Below are 22,357 nucleotides of genomic sequence, written 5' to 3'. Positions count from 1 at the left end.
AAGCCATGCAGTGCATATGTGTCTGTATGCGTGTTTGTGTGTGTTAGCGTGTGTGTGCGTGTGTGATGTTTTCATTATAAAGACCCAGATTTCCTGTTTGTGGGATGGAGAGATCAGAGGACATCTGTTGTTGTTACAGAAAGAAGACAATATGGAAAGAAAATAAAAATAAAATAATAATTCCTACTTTTCAGCTGGGTCTATAGAGGTACAAAGACTGAACTGTGCTGCCTTTAGAATGGCTGCCTTCCAGCTGGGTCTATAGAGGTACAAAGACTGAACTGTGCTGCCTTTAGAATGGCTGCCTTCCAGCTGGGTCTATAGAGGTACAAAGACTGAACTGTGCTGCCTTTAGAATGGCTGCCTTCCAGCTGGGTCTATAGAGGTACAAAGACTGAACTATGCTGCCTTTAGAATGGCTGCCTTCCAGCTGGGTCTATAGAGGTACAAAGACTGAACTATGCTGCCTTTAGAATGGCTGCCTTTCAGCTGGGTCTATAGAGGTACAAAGACTGAACTATGCTGCCTTTAGAATGGCTGCCTTCCAGCTGGGTCTATAGAGGTACAAAGACTGAACTATGCTGCCTTTAGAATGGCTACCTTTCAGCTGGGTCTATAGAGGTACAAAGACTGAACTGTGCTGCCTTTAGAATGGCTACCTTTCAGCTGGGTCTATAGAGGTACAAAGACTGAACTATGCTGCCTTTAGAATGGCTGCCTTTCAGCTGGGTCTATAGAGGTACAAAGACTGAACTATGCTGCCTTTAGAATGGCTGCCTTCCAGCTGGGTCTATAGAAGTACAAAGACTGAACTATGCTGCCTTTAGAATGGCTACCTTTCAGCTGGGTCTATAGAGGTACAAAGACTGAACTATGCTGCCTTTAGAATGGCTGCCTTTCAGCTGGGTCTATAGAGGTACAAAGACTGAACTATGCTGCCTTTAGAATGGCTACCTTCCAGCTGGGTCTATAGAGGTACAAAGACTGAACTATGCTGCCTTTAGAATGGCTACCTTTCAGCTGGGTCTATAGAGGTACAAAGACTGAACTATGCTGCCTTTAGAATGGCTGCCTTTCAGCTGGGTCTATAGAGGTACAAAGACTGAACTATGCTGCCTTTAGAATGGCTGCCTTTCAGCTGGGTCTATAGAGGTACAAAGACTGAACTATGCTGCCTTTAGAATGGCTGCCTTTCAGCTGGGTCTATAGAGGTACAAAGACTGAACTATGCTGCCTTTAGAATGGCTGCCTTCCAGCTGGGTCTATAGAGGTACAAAGACTGAACTATGCTGCCTTTAGAATGGCTGCCTTCCAGCTGGGTCTATAGAGGAACAAAGACTGAACTATGCTGCCTTTAGAATGGCTGCCTTTCAGCTGGGTCTATAGAGGTACAAAGACTGAACTATGCTGCCTTTAGAATGGCTACCTTTCAGCTGGGTCTATAGAGGTACAAAGACTGAACTATGCTGTCTTTAGAATGGCTGCCTTTCAGCTGGGTCTATAGAGGTACAAAGACTGAACTATGCTGCCTTTAGAATGGCTGCCTTTCAGCTGGGTCTATAGAAGTACAAAGACTGAACTATGCTGCCTTTAGAATGGCTGCCTTCCAGCTGGGTCTATAGAGGTACAAAGACTGAACTATGCTGCCTTTAGAATGGCTGCCTTCCAGCTGGGTCTATAGAGGAACAAAGACTGAACTATGCTGCCTTTAGAATGGCTGCCTTTCAGCTGGGTCTATAGAGGTACAAAGACTGAACTATGCTGCCTTTAGAATGGCTACCTTTCAGCTGGGTCTATAGAGGTACAAAGACTGAACTATGCTGCCTTTAGAATGGCTACCTTCCAGCTGGGTCTATAGAGGTACAAAGACTGAACTATGCTGCCTTTAGAATGGCTGCCTTCCAGCTGGGTCTATAGAGGAACAAAGACTGAACTATGCTGCCTTTAGAATGGCTGCCTTTCAGCTGGGTCTATAGAGGTACAAAGACTGAACTATGCTGCCTTTAGAATGGCTACCTTTCAGCTGGGTCTATAGAGGTACAAAGACTGAACTATGCTGCCTTTAGAATGGCTGCCTTTCAGCTGGGTCTATAGAGGTACAAAGACTGAACTATGCTGCCTTTAGAATGGCTCCAAATTGAAGGGAAAACAAAGGGATACAAAAGTTTAATTTCAAAACATTTTCAAATCACCTTTTTAAACACTCACACAGACATTCAGACTATCACTGACTGAACATGTAAATACAAACACTCAGACACAGGCTTTCCCTTCAGATTGCTGTAGTGTGGCATGTTCATCTGTACCATGACATCACAAAAGAGGAAGTCTCTCCAAAGTAATATCAGCCACATGAACATGTTCTTCTGAAGAATTGGAGGCCTGTGTCAGCTAGAGGCCTACAACACTATGATGAAATATCTGGCAAACAGACTAAACACTTTCAAAGGGAAATTTAAAAAAAAAAGTCAACTTCATATTCATCATCTTCAGCACCATCCCAACATGAACATATGTGTAAATGGCACGTTTCTATGTTTTGTAGCAAAAATAATAAAGAAAATCAGTGTTTCCAATGACATCATCAAACAATTAGTAGGCAATTAGTAGACAATGCCTACTCATAATTGGTTAAAATCCCACGATGCACACTGATGATGTCATTGGAAACACTTATCTCCCTCATATATTTTTTTCCACAAAACATGGAAACACTATTTTCACATACGTTGATGTTGGGGTGGTGCTGGAGATGATGAATATAAAGTTGAAACATTTTGACATTTCCTTTAGATGTTTTAGTGCACATGCCCCCCCCCCCCTCTCTCTTCCTGGGACAGGACAAGAAGTCCTCAGAGAATCGTCGTGGCAACAGCTCTGTAACCCCACTACCCCTCCTGAGTAACGACTTCACCAGAAGAAGGGAGGAGAGAAGTGAAATGGAAAAAAGAGGATCAAATAAGTAAGGTGCATGGGAGTGTACCAGGGTAATGGTTGTTGTCCAGGTCTCTGTCCCCCCTCAGGGTGAAGCCGTAGCCGGAGAGGCCACTACTGGAGGCCCAGGCTCCATAGAGCTCCTGGCTGAGGGTTAGGCCGCGGGCCGTCAGGTCTCTCTGGCCATTGTAGATCAACACCAGGCCACTCCGGTCCTCCCCACCAAACGGACAACCCACTGCCACGTCTATCAGACAGAGAGGGGGGGGGGGGGGGGGGGTATGACGGTAGGAAACACAGATAGAAACACAAAACCAACTCCAGTATGAGTTATAAGGCTGGCCTTCTGAAGTGATACAGCAGACCAGCTCACATCAGCAGGAGAGAGGGATGAGAGAAAAAGAACAAGAGAGAGAGGAATGGTTTAGACATCATCAAGTGAAAGCCCCTGAGGGAGAGGTAAAGAGACTACCTAGGACTACCCCTCTCTCTTTCCATTTCCTTCTTTCTTTCTTTCTCTCTCTCTCTCTCTCTCCAAATGTATATGTCACACATGTAGAACTGTCTAATAGGCACAGGCAGGAGATTCTGGGGCAGTGAGCAGCCAATGGTTACCCTCCACCAGTGATTGCCAGGTGTTAGTCTGTCCCCCCCCCCCCACACAACGCAACTCCCCACCTACATCATGTTTGCTGTAGGGAAAAATGGAGTTGAAAACTACAAACAGAGGGTTGTCATGGTTACACTGCTCTGTGATTATGAGGGAGGTAATCAGAGACACACACACACACACACACACAGATATACACACACTACTGTATGATAAGGAGGGAGAACATCACAGTGTATCAGACTCTAGTCTCCATTGCGGCTCAGACAGCTGGAGTCTCTGGCTCCATTCAAGCTCCATTCTGGCTCAGCTTGCGCTGCAGTTTCCTGAGGCTAATGGATCCTCTACTGATCTCTCCTGTGTGTGATCACCTCCACATTCCCAGTCTAACCCAGCCACACCCTGGCTGATGTATCAACCTCAGGACAAAAGCCTCTGAGTACACTCAATGCATGTGTGTGCGTGTGTGTGTGTGTGCAGGCTTATCAAATCAAACTTAATTTGTCACATGTGCCGAATACAACAAGTGTAGACCTTATCGTGAAATGCTTACTTACAAGCCCTTAACCAACTGTGCAGTTCAAGAAGAGTTAAGAAAGTATTTACCAAATAAACTACAGTAAAAAATAATAAAAAGTAACACAATAACATAACAATAATGAGGCTATATACAGGAGGTGCCGAGTCAGTGTGAAGGGGTACAGGTTAGAGGTAATTTGTGCATGTAGGTAGGGGTGAAGTGACTATGCATAGATGATAAACAGCAAGTAGCAGCAGTGTGCAAAAACAAATGGAGGGGGGGGGGGGGGGGGGTCAATGTAAATAGTCCGGTGGCTATTTAATTAATTGTTCAGCAGGCTTATGGCTTGGGGGTAGAAGCTGTTAAACCTTTTAAGGATCGGCCCTTTTTTCAATATTCGCCTAAAATGACATGACCAAATCGAACTGACTCAGGCCCTGAAGAAAGGATATGCATATTATTGGTAACATTTGAAAGGAAACACTTTTGTGGAAATTTGAAAGGAATGTAGGAGAACATGACACATTAGATCTGGTAGAAGATAATACAAAGAAAAAAACTGTTTTTTAGGTTTTTTTGTACCATCATCTTTGAAATGCAAGAGAAAGGCCATAATGTATTATTCCATCCCGGGTGCAATTTAGATTTTGGCCACTAGATGGCAGCAATGTATGTGCACAGTTTTAGACTGATCAAATGAACTATTCCATTTCTGTTCAAAATGTTGTGTCAAGACTGCCCAAATAAGCCTAATTTGTTTATTAATCATTTTTCATGTACAAAACTCTGCACTCTCCTCAAACAATAGCATGGTATTTAACTGTAATAGCTACTGTAAATTGGACAGTGCAGTTAGATTAACAAGAATTTAAGCTTTCTGCTAATATCAGATAAGTCTATGTCCTGGGAAATGGTCTTGTTACTTACAACCTCATGCTAATCGCATTAGCCTACGTTAGCTCAACTGTACCACAGGGGACCCACCAATCCTGAAGAAGTTTGGAGCCTAGAATTAGCACTCCGGTACCGCTTTCCGTGCGGTACCAGAGAAAACAGTCTATGAATTGGGTGACTGGAATCTGACAATTTTATGGGCTTTCCTCTGACACCGCCTATTATATAGGTCTTGGTCAGATGCCAAGCAGTTGCCATACCAGGCGGTGATGCAACCGGTCAGGATGCTCTCGATGGTGCAGCTATAGAACTTTCTGAGGATCTGGGGACCCATACCAAATCTTTTCAGTCTCCTGAGGGTGTCACGACTCCCACCGAAGGTGGCTCCTCTTCCTGTTCGGGCGGCGCTCGGCGGTCGTCGTCGCCGGTCTACTAGCTGCCACCGATCCCCTTTTCCTTTTCTGCTTGTTATGTCTTATTGGTTGCACCTGTTTCTTGCTTGAGTTTTGATTCAGGACTATTTAAGCCTGTTAGGCCCGCCTGTTTTTGTGCCGGCTTGTTCTCTGTTAGTCTAGGTTGTTGCGTGTTGTGCTCCCTGTCTGTTGGTGCCCTGTTTTGGGTTGGACACTTTATTTGATATTCGCCTGTTGTTTTGGGCGTGTGTTGTGGATGCCACAATAAAGCCTGGTTGTCCACATTATCCTCTGCTCTCTGCGCTTGACTCTGCACCCACCACTCCAGGCTGTGTGACAGAGGGGGAAAATATTTTGTTGTGCCCTCGTCACGACGGCCTTGGTGTGTTTGGACCATGATAGTTTGTTGGTGATGTGGACACCAAGGAACTTGAAACTCTCGACCCGCTCCACTACAGCCCCGGGGATGTTAATGGAGAACTATTCGGCCCGCCTTTTCCTGTAGTCCACGATCAGCTCCTTTGTCTTGCTCACATTGAGGGAGAGGTTGTTGTCTTATATGTGCGTTTGAGTGACTGATTGAGTTATGCCTCCACACTGATAGACATTGATTCAGGTTTATTGATTTAGTACTGATGATGATGATGGTGTGGAGGGAGTGGAGGGAGAGTGGCTCATTTTAAGAACATAAACACATACATAAATAACTAAGTAGGATTGTTATCATATGTTCACCAGAGAAATGCCTGAGGCTCCGAAAAGCATTTGGGCTCCAGACCTGAACGTGTTTGGGTGTGTGTGTATGTGTGTGCATGTGTGTATATGTGTGTCACAGGAGGTTGGTGGCACCTTAATTGAGGAGGACAGGCTTGTGGTAATGGCTGGAGTGGAATGAGTGGAATGGTATCAACTATGTGTTTGATGCGAATCCATTTGCTCTGTTCCAGACATTATTATGATCCGTCCTCCCCTCATCTGCCTCCACTGGTGTGTGTGTTTAAAAAGCAAACACAACGTGAGGCAGAATGAACTCTGGGCAGCGGGACAGAAACTTCCAGATGCCCCTATCTTAGTGGACATCTGGAGATTAAAAATAACTCTCTCTCTTGACACACACACACGAGCGCGCACACCCCTCAAACCCTGCTCATCATCAGTACTAACACCGCAATTCCTGATTGGCTGAAGACCCTTCGGTTTCCCCCATCGGAGCATCTGATAAGATATCCGCTCTCCAAGACCAAACAGCCAGAGATGAAGAGGAAACATATAAAAACCTCTGCCTACCAATACACTGGGAGTGGACACTGAACGGGAAGAGAGGGGAAAGACACACACACACACACACACACACACACACACACACACACACACACACACACACACACACACACACACACACACAGCTTACCGTTGTATCCGTCCTGGTTGAGGTCTCCTAGCGGGGCGATGGCAGTGCCAAAGCGTCCAAAGGTGTGTGTTCCCGTCAGGAGAAGGGGCTCGGAGAAGGTGAGCGGGGAGTGCTGGAGGTACAGGTAGACACGGCCCACCTCCTTAGGTTTACTCTCCCTCTCTCTCTCCATGTAGAGAGGTGCTCCTACCAGTACATCATCATACCTGGGGGAAAGATACACAGCTTTAGAATACACACACACACACAGAGGGCAGCACGCACACACACACACACACACACACACACACACACACAGACACACACACACACACACACACACACACACACACACACACACACACACACACACACACACACACACACAGCTTAGTGTGTTATACAGACATGTCAGAAAGGATGTGGTCTGGCTCCAGAAATAGAGTTCAGTAATCAGAATCAGAGAACAAGCTACAGCTGGAACACATACTAACAATCCTCTCTCTCTCGTTCCCCCCTCGCCCACTCAACTGTCTTCATTCTTAGCTCGGACTAAACAATTATTTCACTGCAAGAACCATGAAGATCTCTAGGGACAGGAAGAGAGGGAAAAAGTGACAAAGTGGCAGACAGAGAGAGACGAGAGAGAAAAGCTAAGCCCCTTAAATTGAAAATGAAATTGAGAGAGCGAGCGAGAGAGAGAGAGAAAGTGATAGAAAAAGTGAGAGAGACAGACAGACAACTCACCCATCTCCGTTGAGGTCAGTAACAGCCACAGAATAGCCAAAGTAGGAAGCCATCTGACAAAACATTTCACAACATGACGTCACTTACAGTCAGGGATGTACAGTAGTGCTATAAAGTAGTCAGGTAAAATATTAATAGCAGTGTGTGTATGTGTATGTGTGACGTTACTGTGTGTTACTGACCTGCTCTCCTGTGAAGTTCATGATGAATGTCAGATTAGTGGAGTTAATCACAGCTACCTAAAAGAGGACACAAGAGTCACACACCTAATACAGGTACACACAGGCATCATGCAAACGCATTCACAGGATGTAATGAGCTGAAATAGAAACAGAATTCTTCAGCCCAAAACTCTTTCTTTCCCTCTGCCTGGTCCCCCTTCCCCCTGTCTCGCCCTTTCAACCCCCCATCGTCCCCATTGCCTTACCCCCTCCCCTCCTCTGTTCCGTACCCTCCATTTCCATAACCCCAGATGTGGGGGAGACAGAGGGGTTGGGAATTCCTTCAAAAGACCTACAATAACAACCACATGGAGACAGCCAGGGGCTACACACACTCACCCATAAACATGTGCACGCACTCACAAAGTTAGAGAGACAAACACATACACAAAACACCAACACATATAGAGAAACAGACAGGCGGACAGGCAGACGGACGGACATACACACAGACAGTCGCTCGGAATGACAGACAGAGAGAGGCAGACAGAGGGAAAGACACATGTGCAGACACTTAACTCCCTGCCCCCCCCTCCTCCACCTCTCTCTCAGGGGTGTCAGACTGGTTGTCTTCCCAGGTCTGAGAGGCTTAACGTGGGCTGACAGCTACTCTAGTCTCATCAGGCCTAACAGACCTAACCCTGACGCCCACTGACCACAAATGTGAGGGCTACCGGCCCCAGAGCCTGTTGACACAACCTCACAGGCTTGTCTGCTCTGAATACATCTCTATCTAGGTTTCAGTGTCTGTCAGTGTGCGTGTGTGTGTGCGTGTGTGTGAGCAGGCAATGAGCTGTGTGTTAGAGGTGAGGGGTCATGTGTGTGTCAGGGAAAGGGGTCAGGCTGGGTCAGCTCTCATGGAGAGGAAGTTGTGTGTCATTTAGGAGAGTCCAGGACACACACAAACACACACAGATAGGACTGTGTTGTGGTCAGAGTGGGGGGAGTTGTTGTTGCTAAGCGATAGTAACCAGGAATGGAATTCTACTTTGGAAACATTTCCTCTCTGGACACACAGGAATTTTAAAATTCAATACTTACATATACTGTGTGTGTGTGTGTGTGTGTGTGTGTGTGTGTGTGTGTGTGTGTGTGTGTGTGTGTGGTTGTGTGCTGTTATGCATGCGTGTGATTCTGTACTTACATATCCAAAGTTCTGTGCCCCTCTCGGAACACCAGCTATCAGCTCTGGAAAGGAGAGAGGAACACACATCACACTGCCTGCCTGCTTTTCTGTCTGCCTGTCTGGATGCCTGCCTTTCAGTGTGTCTCTGTCTCTAGGCCACCCTGACTGAAGACACTAAAAGCTGAAGAAAGATAGAAAGATAGAGAGTGGTTTTGATATGAGTACCTCCCCCAACCCTGTTCCCAGTACAGACCTGACCACAAACCCAAGCCAGCAAGCTCCAGCTTTAAGGAATTCAAAGATGAGACCACAACCAGCCTACAACCACAATAAAATCATAATACAACCATGTGTCAACCTTTGGTTTGGCACTTGGTGCCATGTTTTAATTAGGAAGATGTAGGAGGCAGAACATATGGTTTTGTAGCAAGTTACTTTTCTTGGTTAGTTTGCAGTGTAATTACTAGTTAGTTACGGTTCATGGGAGTAGCCTCTGAAACCCTGCAAGCACCAAACACACAGAGATGAAAGTGTTGTATTTTACCTTGCTCTGAGTCTCCTGTGAATTCCCCTACTGCCACAGAGTAACCTGCAGACAAGAGAGATATATTAGTGAGTGAGCGTGTGAGTGTTTGTGTGTGTAGATGAAACTGTGTGTGTGTGTTACCTAGGTAGCTGTCGTCATGGGTATCAGCTGCAGCGTGTGTGTGTTACCTAGGTAGCTGTCGTCATGGGTATCAGCTGCAGCGTGTGTGTGTTACCTAGGTAGCTGTCGTCATGGGTATCAGCTGCAGCGTGGGTCTGTTTCTCTCCAGGGACTCTCCTGAGCACGGCTTTCAGAGAGTAACCATTCAATATCTCTGCTACGCCTGCAGTCATCACCTGACCTGGAGAGAGAGAGGTCAGTAACACACAATGGTCAACTAACGAACAGGCCATCCCCAGACCCAATGGGGAGCAATAACTTCCGCACTGTCAGTCTATCATACACACATGCACGCCCCCTTACACACTTTCCTGCCATTTGTTATGAAACTCACAGGTATGAGGTGCTCTTCCCTGAGGAACACTGAAACACCTCGTTAGCAGGAGTTAGAATGACATACACATACACACTTTCTCTCTCGCGCTCTCTCTCTCTGCTATTGTAGCAAATGCTGTGCGATGGAGGGGGAGGTCAGACAAACATAGGCCTCCTGCTTTATCTCCAGCTGCCCTCAACCTCACATCAATCCTCCTTAATGTGGTGGGTACTGGCAGAGAGAAATCGCCCCTGTCTCAGACGCCAACTTTTCCTAACTCCCTTCAGACTTGGACGCTAAGCCTAAATACAGACGCATACCTACACAGACCCTAACCCAAGACACAGACTTACAAAGACAGACCTTCTACTCAGACAAGACAGACCCTCTTCACAGACCGTAACCACAGACACAGAAACAGACCCTCTCCACACACACACACACACACACACACACTCCACAGACAGCTCCTAACCCTAATTACAGAAACAGACCCCTAACCCTCTGCAGACTTCCTCACTACTGATGGTATAAGAGGTTCCTTCAGATCCTCTGATAATAAGCTGTATAAAAGGCTTCCCATAATAACTCAGCATAATCACCTGTGATAATAGCTGTATATTAGAGACCATAAACTCTCTGCTCTGAGAGCTTTTATAAACATCTAGAGGAAGTGTTTAAACACCAGGAAGCTGAGCCAAGCTGAGGGCAACGACATGCACACACACACACAAACGCTTATACACACACCAGGGGCATAGAGAGATCATAAACACCCTTCAACAAAGGATTAATACACCATAATATTAATTCATAAAAATATTCACTGACTATCTCCATCTCTCTTTCTCTCTCTCACCCACTTCTGTCTCTCGCTCCATTTTGAAGGCATATTGTAACATCTGCATCCAACTCACACCCTCAAACACGTAGATCCCCTGAACGCAGCTCACTCTCCAGATCCCAATCACCTGAATTCTGATCACCTGTTCACACACCTGTATGTCATTATCACACACTATTTGGTTCAGTTCTTTGCACCCCATCACTGTGAGGTATTGTTTGTTTTGTGACACACGTCTTTCTGAGCTGGTTTTTCCTGTGATTTAATCCTCCCGTGTATGATCGTTTTTGCCTGCCTCACTAATGACGCCTTTTGCCTATTCCCTGCCTGTACCTTAGCCTATCAGATTTCCTGTTATCAACCTATAGCCTGATCTCCTGGATGACGTTATTAGCCTATTCCCTGCCTGTACCTTAGCCTATCAGATTTCCTGTTATCAACCTATAGCCTGATCTCCCTGACAACGTTACTAGCCTTTTCCCTGCCTGTACTGTTGCCTTGTTGGACCCACTGTGTATGACCTTCTGCCTGCCCCTGGACCCAGCTACCTGCCTCCTCCTGTGGTCCTTTACAATAAACACCTGCTGCGCCCTGCGCTTGAAACCAGCTCTCTGTCTCCCATCATATTCATTACACATATGGCAGACATAGTGGGCAGTTCTTGTTGTAAAACATGTTCCTATCCTCTTTCGTTTTTAAAATGAATTAAGCGACTGGAGCGATAGGGCACAGAGGTTAACATGATGTGACCGTGATAAAAGGAGGAGCGTTTACTACCCTGTATTAGTAACTGTCTCTCATAAACACACAAATGCACACTCACCGTCACACACACACACAGCTGTGTGCTAATATCACCTCAATGAAGATAAGCAAGGAGACATCAGGACAGGAGAGACAGGAAGAGTAACCCCTCCCACCATGCCCCCCACAGCACACACACACCCACACACTTTCCAACTTCAAGGTCCACTGTGAAGCAGGTGTCTGCCCTCCAACACACACTAATTATCATGGTGAGTGGGAGTTCCTCCACACCCCATTTCCCTCTGATCAGCTCATTACAACTGAGACTAGACTCACTCAAACACTTCCTATCAGAGAGAGAGGAGGGAGGGTCTCTCACTCTACATTGTCCTAATCTGGCTTCTCCTGGGATCAAACTGCACATCAGGAATGACAGAAATGAACTGGAGCAGTGCTTAATCAAATACTATGTGAATCCAGGTCTGGTGCAGGAATGTGTCTTGATCGTGCTGCTAAACTCATCTCTTTCTCCCTCTCTCTGCCTCTTTTTTGCAATTCTAGTGTTTCACATAGAGGGAGCTAATGTTACCTTGCCAGTAGAAGCTGCCAGGTCCACCCACCACCAGTGTCCCCTCCTGAGGAAGAGAAAGTCTGGGTCAGTCCAGGGTTAGGACTAACTTCCTCAAGACTGGACAAAAGCTGAATTTAAAGTGCATTCGGGAAGTATTCAGACCCCTTGACTTTCACATTTTGTTACATTACAGCCTTACTCTAAAGTTGATTCAATTGTGTTTTTTCTTCCCACCTCATCAATCTACACACAATACCCCATAATGACATCACAATACCCCATAATGACATCACAATACCCCATAATGACATCACAATACCCCATAATGACATCACAATACCCCATAATGACATCACAATACCCCATAATGACAAAGCAAAAACAGGTAATTAGATATTTTTTGCAAATGTATTAAAAATAAACAAGCTGAAATATCACATTTGCATAAGTATTCAGACCCTTTACTCAGTACTTTGTTGAAGCACCTTTGCCAGCAATTACAGTCTTGAGTCTTCTTCGGTATGATGCTACAAACTTGGCACATCTGTATTTGGGGAGTTTCTGCAATTGTTCTCTGCAGATCCTCTCAAGCTCTGTCAGGTTGGATGGAGAGCATCGCTGCACAGCTATTTTCAGGTCTCTCTAGAGATCTCCGATCGGGTTCAAGTCTGGGCTCTGGCTGGGCCACTCAAGGACATTCAGAGACTTGTCCCGAAGTCAATCCTGCGTTGTCTTGGCTGTGTGCTTAGGCTTGTTGTCCTGTTGGAAGGTGAACCTTCGCCCCAGTCTGAAGTCCTGAGTGCTCTGGAGCAGGTTTTCATCAAGGGTCTCTCTGTACTTTACTTTGCATCTTTCCCTCGATCCTGACTAGTCTCCCAGTCCCTGCCGCCAAAAACATCCCCACAGCATGATGCTGCCACCAGCATGCCACACCGTAGGGATGGGGCCAGGTTTCCTCCAGACGTGACGCTTGGCATTCAGGTCTAATAGTTAAATCTTGGTTTCATCAGACCAGAGAATCTTGTTTCTAATGGTCTGATAGTCCTTTAGGTGACTTTTGGCGAACTCCAAGCAGACTGTCTGGCCTCTCTCTTTTCCTGTGTTTTATATATATATTTCCACATTATGATAATGCACTTGTAAGAGCTGTTTGAAAAGACCATCTGAAATGTCAGCCTATTTTGTTGGGATGTAGTTTTGGCCTGCCTGGTGTCATCACCAGGTAGTACATTAGTTAATAGAACAATAACAAAGTCAGTTCCAAAACTCTCTGCCAATAACATCTAATTTTCAGTTTCCCCCTCTCCACTCAGACCACTCCCAGACAGTTATAGCAAAATTCTTGCTTTGAAATTGCTCTTTGCTAAGAAGCTGTTTTTGTTTATTTTTACCCTTTTAATCGGAAACAATCAGAGTAAGGTACTTCATTGTTACCCAAACATTTTTTATATTCAGATAAAAATGGCTGCATTGGACCTTGAACTGGCCTAGCTCATCCTGATTTACCTGTACACACTGATTGATAAACAGTGAAGAAACAATCATAAAAGACAATGTCTGTTTGTTTCTCTCTGTGTGTGTGTGTGTGTGTGTGTGTGTACACTGTCTTCAGTCATCCATGTGTACTTCCTGATGAAAATGACAGCTTCCTGTACAAGAGGGTACGTTGAGCAGAGAGGCAGAGGGTTCAGATGTTCACATGAGCAAGGCCCTCTGTGATTGAAACGAACAAAGTTGCATGCCTCCTAGCTCCCTCCCCTCTAACCCTGATTGTGTGTCTTTCTATAGCCCTGAGAAGGGAGGAGTCAGACAAAGAGAAAGTGAGGATGAGGAGGGAGGCTGTTATGACAAACAGGTATTTTTACACACACGTCTCGGAATATGTTGACTCGGCTGTGATTGTGTGTTAGACAATAACTAAGGGGTTCTCTCTGTATTGAGGATTGTCATGACATGGACAGTGATGAGGATGTCATGACATGGACAGTGATGAGGATGTCATGACATGGACGGTGATGAGGATGTCATGACATGGACGGTGATGAGGATGTCATGACATGGACAGTGATGAGGATGTCATGACATGGACAGTGATGAGGATGTCATGACATGGACAGTGATGAGGATGTCATGACATGGACAGTGATGAGGATGTCATGACATGGACAGTGATGAGGACGTCACATGGGTAGTGATGGTTGTTACCTTGGTGAAGTCCACACTGAACCCGGCCTGGCAGAAACCCTGTCCCTCCGGGTTTGGATCATCTGACAAACACAATCACACACAATATCAGATCATTGTTTCAACCCTCCTATGATGAATTGTTATTAGTTGAAGTGTTCCACAAAGTCTGACCCTGACCCTCCAAGTAGCTCGAACTTTACCTCTCCACTATTCCATATGTCCAAACTCTATGTGGAAGAAATCAGAGTGTATGGTGTGTGTGTGTGTGTGTGTGTGTGTGTGTGTGTGTGTGTGTGTGTGTGTGTGTGTGTGTGTGTGTGTGTGTGTGTGTGTGTGTGTATAAACCTGGCTGATAATAAATCATTCCCCATGTTCCAGAGGCACCCCGAGGAGAGGTGAAATGAGTCGTAACTACTCACACACACGCGCACACGCACACACACATACTGACTGCTATGTGTGTTAGCTGGAGTGTGTAAGCTCGGAGGTCATAAATCCACATTAAATTCTAAACAGGAAGCTCCCAGAGAGAATTGTTGAAATACACACACTGGGTTGGAAACATTACAGAGACTGAGTGTGTGTGTGTGTGTGTGTGTGTGTGTGTGTGTGTGTGTGTGTGTGTGTGTGTGTGTGTGTGTGTGTGTGTGTGTGTGTGTGTGTGTGTGTGTGTGCATACGTGTGTAGATATGTGTATGTGTGCGTGTGCGAGCGCAGGTGTGCTGGGTTTGTACAGTAGCATTGTGCGTCCAACCCCCTTGGGACCATCACGTTGATCTCAATAAAAACTGTCCAGTAGAGTAGAATGTTTTATGTTTTCCTTTTAGGTTGTTTGATGTGGATGTTGTCGAATATCACTGACAACATAAAACAAACCCTTAAATACCCTCCAGAATCACTAAAACACCAGACAGGTGTGTGTGTGTGTGTGCGCGCGCGTGTGTGCGTGTCAGGATGTTTGTGTAGAGAGTCAATGATAAGAGTTGTGCATTAGGTTGGACGGTATTCAGATTTTCATATTGTCATACCTTCCTTCTCTCATACCGGGATTTACGATATTACCGGCATAGAACACAAGGGGGGGGGGGGGGGGGGGGGGGTAAAAATGCAAGAAAAGCCCATTGGGCCTCTATTACCAGAATGCTAATAAAATTTCCACAAACTAATAGCGAAATTACATAGCTAAATGCTAACGGGCGAAAATGATCATAAACTAATTAATTGCAGACAGGCAAATACAGCTCATAAAGTTATCCAAGCATAGCAAGTAGCTGCCGAATGTCATTTTCGGTGAGTGCGGACGTTTTAAAAGAAGAGCAGCATGTGTACACGGAGTAGATGGGGAGATGAACGGGGGAGAAACAAAACATTGGTAGAAGCACAGGGAAAAAACGGCAGCTATACAGACAACTCCTCCAGAGCTCTTTGACTTCTGGCAGAAAGCCATTATTTAGCAGTGATTTGCATCCAAGTGTAACTTCATCACCTCATGTGCGCTGCACAACAGAGACTCGCCAATAGATATAGAAAGTTATGGTCTCACCAGCTCGCTTTCTCCCGTGGTGCTATTAACAAACAAACACGTGACTGGCTCAACTGTTCTGGGGAACTACTGTGAGCTTCATCTAAAATATTGTGGCAGGTTAAAATGAAGAACGCAATCTGCTTTATCTCCTAAGGTATTGCACAAGTTGACTGCAGGTAATAACTTCAAAAGTTGCTACAAATATTCAAATTAATTGAAAAACTTTTGTTTTGACAGTATTGAAAAACCATCCCGTGGCTTTTTTCCAAATACTCCAGTATACGGTATATACGGTATACTGCCCAAGCCTAGTTGTGTGTTCCAGTGGGTGTTTACGAATGGCCACCTGATAGTGACCTTAGTGTGTGTGTGAACTCACTGGTCCTACAGGGTGAGTATTCTGCGTAGGCGCTGAAGTTCTGCACGGCAACATAGCAGGTTCCTACCGGGTCCTTCTCACCGTTCACCACAGTACGCCAGTGGTAGAGAGGAGCACAGGCCTAGACACACACACACATACATACACACACACACACACACACACACACACACGCACACACACACACACACACACACACACACACACACACACACACACACACACACACACACACACACACACAATACATGTATATGACTGGTTCAAAGTGTATTAGTTAGTCATAGCACTGGTGGTTTACATCTATGACGGGTTAGGGTTAGACAGAATATCATTCCTCACCACCACTTTGTCTTTGTGAGTTCTAACTGAGGCTCCAAACCACTGGTGTGACTTGAACTCCAGAGGCTCCCTGGTGCCATTAACCTTAATCATCCTGTTATCTATAGAGAGAGATGGGGGAGGGAGGAGGGAAAGAGGGAGAGAGTTTTATTATGGCATCAATCAACCTGGCCCAGCCCTAATAGGTCTAGTCTCTGTACAACATGGGTCATGCCTGCCTATACACCATGGAAGGCCCAGATTTGTTAGCTAACTAAAGTAACATGGACATCACTAACTTTTTTTAAATGATGTTTCTATTGAAGTTTATAGAAATACACCTTGATCTTTAATGTCCATTGTCATGCTCAAAATGTGCATGACTGTGTGTGTGTGTGTGTGTGTGTGTGTGTGTGTGTGTGTGTTATCCTGCTCCAATGCAGATCCTTTCCTGTGTTATTGAAGGCCAGCTGGGCCTGTTTAGAGAGACTGAGTCTCTACGCCTCATAAAACACCAGCAGCCTACACACACACACTAAAGACAGCAGTTTCTCCCGGCCCATACTAGACGACAAGGTAAGAAAGAGATAAGCTAATTATGAAATTTGAGTGAGCTATCCCCATATGTCTTGTGTCATGTTTTGTCATTAGAATGACCTCATGCACACCTGGACACTGTTCCTAACCCTTAACCCAGTAAGTGGCTACTTCTCTTCCCTTTAACTGCACCAGGCCAGGCGCACCACAGCCATGCCACTGATCACCATAATGCACCCTCTCTAGTCTAATTTGCTTAATTCCTTCAATCTCTCTCTCCTTCCCCCTGTATGGCTCTATGTGCGTGTGTGTGTATGTGTGTGTGTGTGTGTGTGTGTGTGTGTGTGAGTGTGTGTGTGTGTGTGTGTGTGTGTGTGTGTGTGTGTGTGTGTGTGTGTGTGTGTGTGTGTGTGTATGTGTGTGTGTGTGTGATGATGGATTATATGCGTGGGTGTGTCTGTCCCTTATGTCGCTGGTTTGAACCTGTATTAATGAGGCTACAGTAACCTTAGCCATATCCACCACACACACACACACACACACACACACACACACACACACACACACACAAATCTGAAGATCTAATAAAAAGCAGACATTGCCTCCTTCCCCCCTCTTATCCCCTCCAGTCTCACAGTCTCAGAGGGAAAATGAATTCCCATGTGCTCACAGTTTAGCCCCCCTAGCCCGCTGACCGCTTCTTACACACTCACACTTTACCCCTCCCCCAGGATAATTGAGAGCGCGAGAGAGAGAGAGCGAGAGAGAGAGAGAGAGAGAGAGAACGACAGTGGAGGAGTTATTAATCTCTATGAAATTGATTGCCCATCCTATCAGAATAGACCAATTAGTGCAACAGGAAGTAGTTTTTCAGTAAAGAAACAGAGGTGACAGGACCCGAATTCCAGAACACCAGACAGACAGATGCATTCAGCCACCACCCACCGACATATCCTTCTCATAGACATGAATAGTAGTTATTTTTCTATGGCCCTCTTCATACACACTCCAGCTGACAAAGACCATGTGGATCATAACACACACACACACACAGACACACAGACACACAGACACACACACACACACACACACACACACATTAGTGGTGAGGGCGCTCTCTTGTGTTCTGTTATTTGTCCGGATGTATGTAAGTGCATCGGGTGAAATTACACTTCTAACAGGAACACAAAACACACATGTACAGTTCTTCTGTGCTCCTGAAACCTGAAGCCAACCACATGGGCAGGAGTTAACCCCTTCATACTCACTCATTAACTTTGTGAGAGCAAAACTAGCACATACACACACACACACACACACACACATCATACACACAGGTACACCGCATGGTGTAACTCACTGGCGTTGTCGAAGGGTATCTGTGTGCAGCTGTAGGGTTGCTTGGTGGGGTCAGGGTTTAGGGGATAGGGACAGTAGTAGACAGCTCCTCCCTCTATGATGCCTGGCTGGGATGTGTTGGCCTTGGGCGCTCCCACCAACACACTCAACCTGCAGGGACAGTCATGACAGAGATATAATGCCACTAACCGAATGTTCACACACAAAACTTAAGAGAAAGAAATTGTCTTTAACACACAGACTCACACACTCTGAGAGAGAGAGAGAGAGAGAGAGAGAGAGAGAGAGAGAGAGAGAGAGAGAGAGAGAGAGAGAGAGAGAGAGAGAGAGAGAGAGAGAGAGAGAGAGAGAGAGAGAGAGAGAGAGAGAGAGAGAGAGAGAGAGAGAGAGAGAGAATTAACATATTCATTGGGCAAGACACATTAATATTTTAGTCATTTAACAGAAGCTCTTATCCAGAGCATAGAACTAAGGAGCTGAAACAAGAATCATGATAGGAGCATCTTGGTAATGAAACAGCCCTCAGTTTGTTTACAAATCCCAGCGCTCATCAGAGTCAGCACAGAAAGCACAAGTACAGTAGGCTACTAGCAATATGACATATTGCTTCCTGTAGTCTTGGTGGGCTTTGAAAACTCCCAACAGCTTACTATTCTGTGACATTTGTTACTGAATTTGTGTTCACTTGTAAGACGAATTTCTGGTTGAAATAATGATATTTTATTCTACTATTTTATTAGGAGAATGAACCCATCTCTCTGTCCGGACATGTTGTTTCGGGGAATCCAGACTTAATTCATATTAACCCAACATGAACCCGCAGACCTTTGTAGGCTGTTCGAAATTGAAATTAAGAACATAAAAAAATGCAATGTTTTAAACTGATAGTTGTGGTCTCGGACTGTTTCGGACTCACGTGCTGCTTTCGGGGGTCGGTCGGTAGAAGTCCACGGAGTAACCAAAGTAGCTCCCCTCTGGTCCTCGGAACACCGCAGGGCGCTCCGCATGCAGGTTGAAGCCCGAGACAATCGAAAGGACAGGCCATAGCACCGACACCACGCGACACAACATCCCACCAAATGCATACATCCTATAGGCACACATTAACACCTTCCCCGCAGCCAGACCAGTAGTCTATCACACCGCTCGAATCCCTTAGCAAGGAGAGAGATGATAGGCGAGATGGAGGGAGAGAGATGTTTCTGTCCAGCCAGGTGAGTTATCCCAAGTTGTGCGTGCCCGTGCGTTGCGCTCTCGCCGCTGTCTCCCACACTAGGCACTCACACACACTCTCCGCCGGGTCAGATCTCTTGATGCTCTCACTCACACACACTCTAAACTCCTCTACAGCCTGTAGCCAGACTCTCCTGTCGCTGCGGTAGCGCGCTTCTATTCTGTGCGCGCCCCCGTTGCACAACACTTCGACCCACATCAAGACCGTACCCAGACCACATCAGAACGCGCGCCAAGTGGCTGCATCATAAAGCTACCGTTTTATATGGAGGGAAAAAAGCAATTTTCTCCATTCGTAGGTTTGGATCGAGAAGCAATAATACTATAAAGTGGATATATTCATTATTTCTCTCTCTCTTTCTTGCTCGCTCGCTCACTCACACGCACGCACGCACGCACAATAGTCCTATAATATGGCATGACCTCAGTCAGTGTGGTGATACTGATTGAAGTCTGATATTACAGATCTCGCGTTTCGCGGTGTTTTATTATTAAACCGTTTATTCTGACCGCGCGGGTTTAATTAGGTGCGTTTCCTTCCATTAAAGAATAATCACCGGTAATTATCTTGCGTAATTATTACTGAGATCTAAAGTTAAACACGCCAGCCCGCGGACTAAAACTAAAGATGGGTTAGGCCTAACACGTTGTGTGTGTATGCCTATGTGCGTGTGTGTGTGTGATGGGGTTTCACGGCACGCGTTACCAGTCCCCTGTCCTGCGCGAGTCCTCTCCCAAAGTGAAGCTATAAATAAATTCGTAACCTATTCTGATCCACACACAACTTGCATGTGTGTTGTAGACATCTTGCCTGCATAGCCTACATCCTGTGTAGTAGATCTGAAGTGTTGTCTTATCAAAGCAGACCATACCACTATGCCCACATCACTACTCCAGTGTGTGTGTGTGTGTGTGTGTGTGTGTGTGTGTTGTAGACATCTTGCCTGCATAGCCTACATCCTGTACAGTAGATCTGAAGTGTTGTCTTATCAAAGCAGACCATACCACTACGCCCACATCACTACTCCAGTGTGTGTGTGAGGTGTGTGTGTGTGTGTGTTGTAGACATCTTGCCTGCATAGCCTACATCCTGTACAGTAGATCTGTAGTGTTGTCTTATCAAAGCAGACCATACCACTACGCCCACATCACTACTCCAGTGTGTGTGTGTGGTGTGTGTGTGTGTGTGTGTGTGTGTGTGTGTGTGTTGTAGACATCTTGCCTGCATAGCCTACATCCTGTACAGTAGATCTGAAGTGTTGTCTTATCAAAGCAGACCATACCACTATGCCCACATCACTACTCCAGTGTGTGTGTGGTGTGTGTGTGTGTGTGTGTGTGTGTGTGTGTGTGTGTGTGTGTGTGTGTGTGTGTGTGTGTGTGTGTGTGTGTTGTAGACATCTTGCCTGCATAGCCTACATCCTGTACAGTAGATCTGAAGTGTTGTCTTATCAAAGCAGACCATACCACTACGCCCACATCACTACTCCAGTGTGTGTGTGGTGTGTGTGTGTGTGTGTGTGTGTGTTGTAGACATCTTGCCTGCATAGCCTACATCCTGTACAGTAGATCTGAAGTGTTGTCTTATCAAAGCAGACCATACCACTACGCCCACATCACTACTCCAGTGTGTGTGTGTGTGTGTGGGTGTGTGTGTGTGTGTTGTAGACATCTTGCCTGCATAGCCTACACCCTGTACAGTAGATCTGAAGTGTTGTCTTATCAAAGCAGACCATACCACTACGCCCACATCACTACTCCAGTGTGTGTGTGGTGTGTGTGTGTGTGTGTGTGTTGTAGACATCTTGCCTGCATAGCCTACATCCTGTACAGTAGATCTGAAGTGTTGTCTTATCAAAGCAGACCATACCACTATGCCCACATCACTACTCCAGTGTGTGTGTGTGGTGTGTGTGTGTGTGTGTGTGTGTGTATGTGTGTGTGTGTGTGTGTTGTAGACATCTTGCCTGCATAGCCTACATCCTGTACAGTAGATCTGAAGTGTTGTCTTATCAAAGCAGACCATACCACTACGCCCACATCACTACTCCAGTGTGTGTGTGGTGTGTGTGTGTGTGTGTGTTGTAGACATCTTGCCTGCATAGCCTACATCCTGTACAGTAGATCTGAAGTGTTGTCTTATCAAAGCAGACCATACCACTACGCCCACATCACTACTCCAGTGTGTGTGTGCATGTGTGTGTGTGTGTGTGTTGTAGACATCTTGCCTGCATAGCCTACATCCTGTACAGTAGATCTGAAGTGTTGTCTTATCAAAGCAGACCATACCACTATGCCCACATCACTACTCCAGTGTGTGTGTGTGTGTGTGTGTGTGTGTGTGTGTAAAGTGCGCAAAGTGTGTAAAGTGTGTAAAGTGTGTGTGTTCCTGCGTTAACTCAGTCTGCTCCTAATCAGCATCAGGAGTTTAATTTAAATTGAAACTTCAGAGTGTTCCATTGTTGTCAAGAGACTGAAAGTCTCATAAAGTCATAGTGAGCTGTAAAACTGTGACTGCTGTGGAGTACTGCTCTTTCTCAGCTGTTATGAGGAACATGTTAAAAGAGATGCTCTATGTCCATTTGTGTTAGAGAAACATGACTTATGTGGACCACATTGTCCAAACATCTGTGATCTGTGATGACCCGAGTAACAATTTATTTAGCTGTTGTCCAAAATGAAGTACTTAGGCTGAAATGTATGTGTTTCTATGTTAGTGTGTGCGTGTGTAGAGATGGGATATTACTGTAAACCACTTCTTCATATTTTCCGACAAG

At 45.6% G+C, this 22,357-nt stretch overlaps 1 protein-coding gene across 1 annotated transcript in view; it reads right to left on the bottom strand.

The window, feature by feature from the left end:
• LOC110534631 (integrin alpha-8-like) overlaps positions 1–19,738 on the bottom strand; it is a 53,580-nt gene extending 33,842 nt beyond the window's left edge. The window contains exons 1-13 of the mRNA XM_036944640.1: positions 19,264–19,738; positions 18,349–18,497; positions 16,473–16,573; positions 16,131–16,251; positions 14,245–14,306; positions 12,058–12,103; positions 9,617–9,742; positions 9,400–9,444; positions 8,874–8,917; positions 7,691–7,747; positions 7,509–7,561; positions 6,783–6,988; positions 2,984–3,181 (exon numbers count right to left, since the gene is read on the bottom strand). Coding sequence (XP_036800535.1) covers positions 2,984–3,181; positions 6,783–6,988; positions 7,509–7,561; positions 7,691–7,747; positions 8,874–8,917; positions 9,400–9,444; positions 9,617–9,742; positions 12,058–12,103; positions 14,245–14,306; positions 16,131–16,251; positions 16,473–16,573; positions 18,349–18,497; positions 19,264–19,451 — 1,396 coding nt within the window. The 5' untranslated portion in view covers positions 19,452–19,738. The remainder of the gene's footprint in view (positions 1–2,983; positions 3,182–6,782; positions 6,989–7,508; positions 7,562–7,690; positions 7,748–8,873; positions 8,918–9,399; positions 9,445–9,616; positions 9,743–12,057; positions 12,104–14,244; positions 14,307–16,130; positions 16,252–16,472; positions 16,574–18,348; positions 18,498–19,263) is intronic.
• Positions 19,739–22,357: the final 2,619 nt, after the last annotated feature.

The sequence above is a fragment of the Oncorhynchus mykiss genome, chromosome 2 (genome assembly GCF_013265735.2).
Source record: "Oncorhynchus mykiss isolate Arlee chromosome 2, USDA_OmykA_1.1, whole genome shotgun sequence".
Taxonomy (NCBI): Eukaryota; Metazoa; Chordata; class Actinopteri; order Salmoniformes; family Salmonidae; genus Oncorhynchus; species Oncorhynchus mykiss.
The sequence above is the reverse complement of the archived record's forward strand: the minus strand, read 5'-3'. Positions and strand labels throughout refer to the sequence as shown.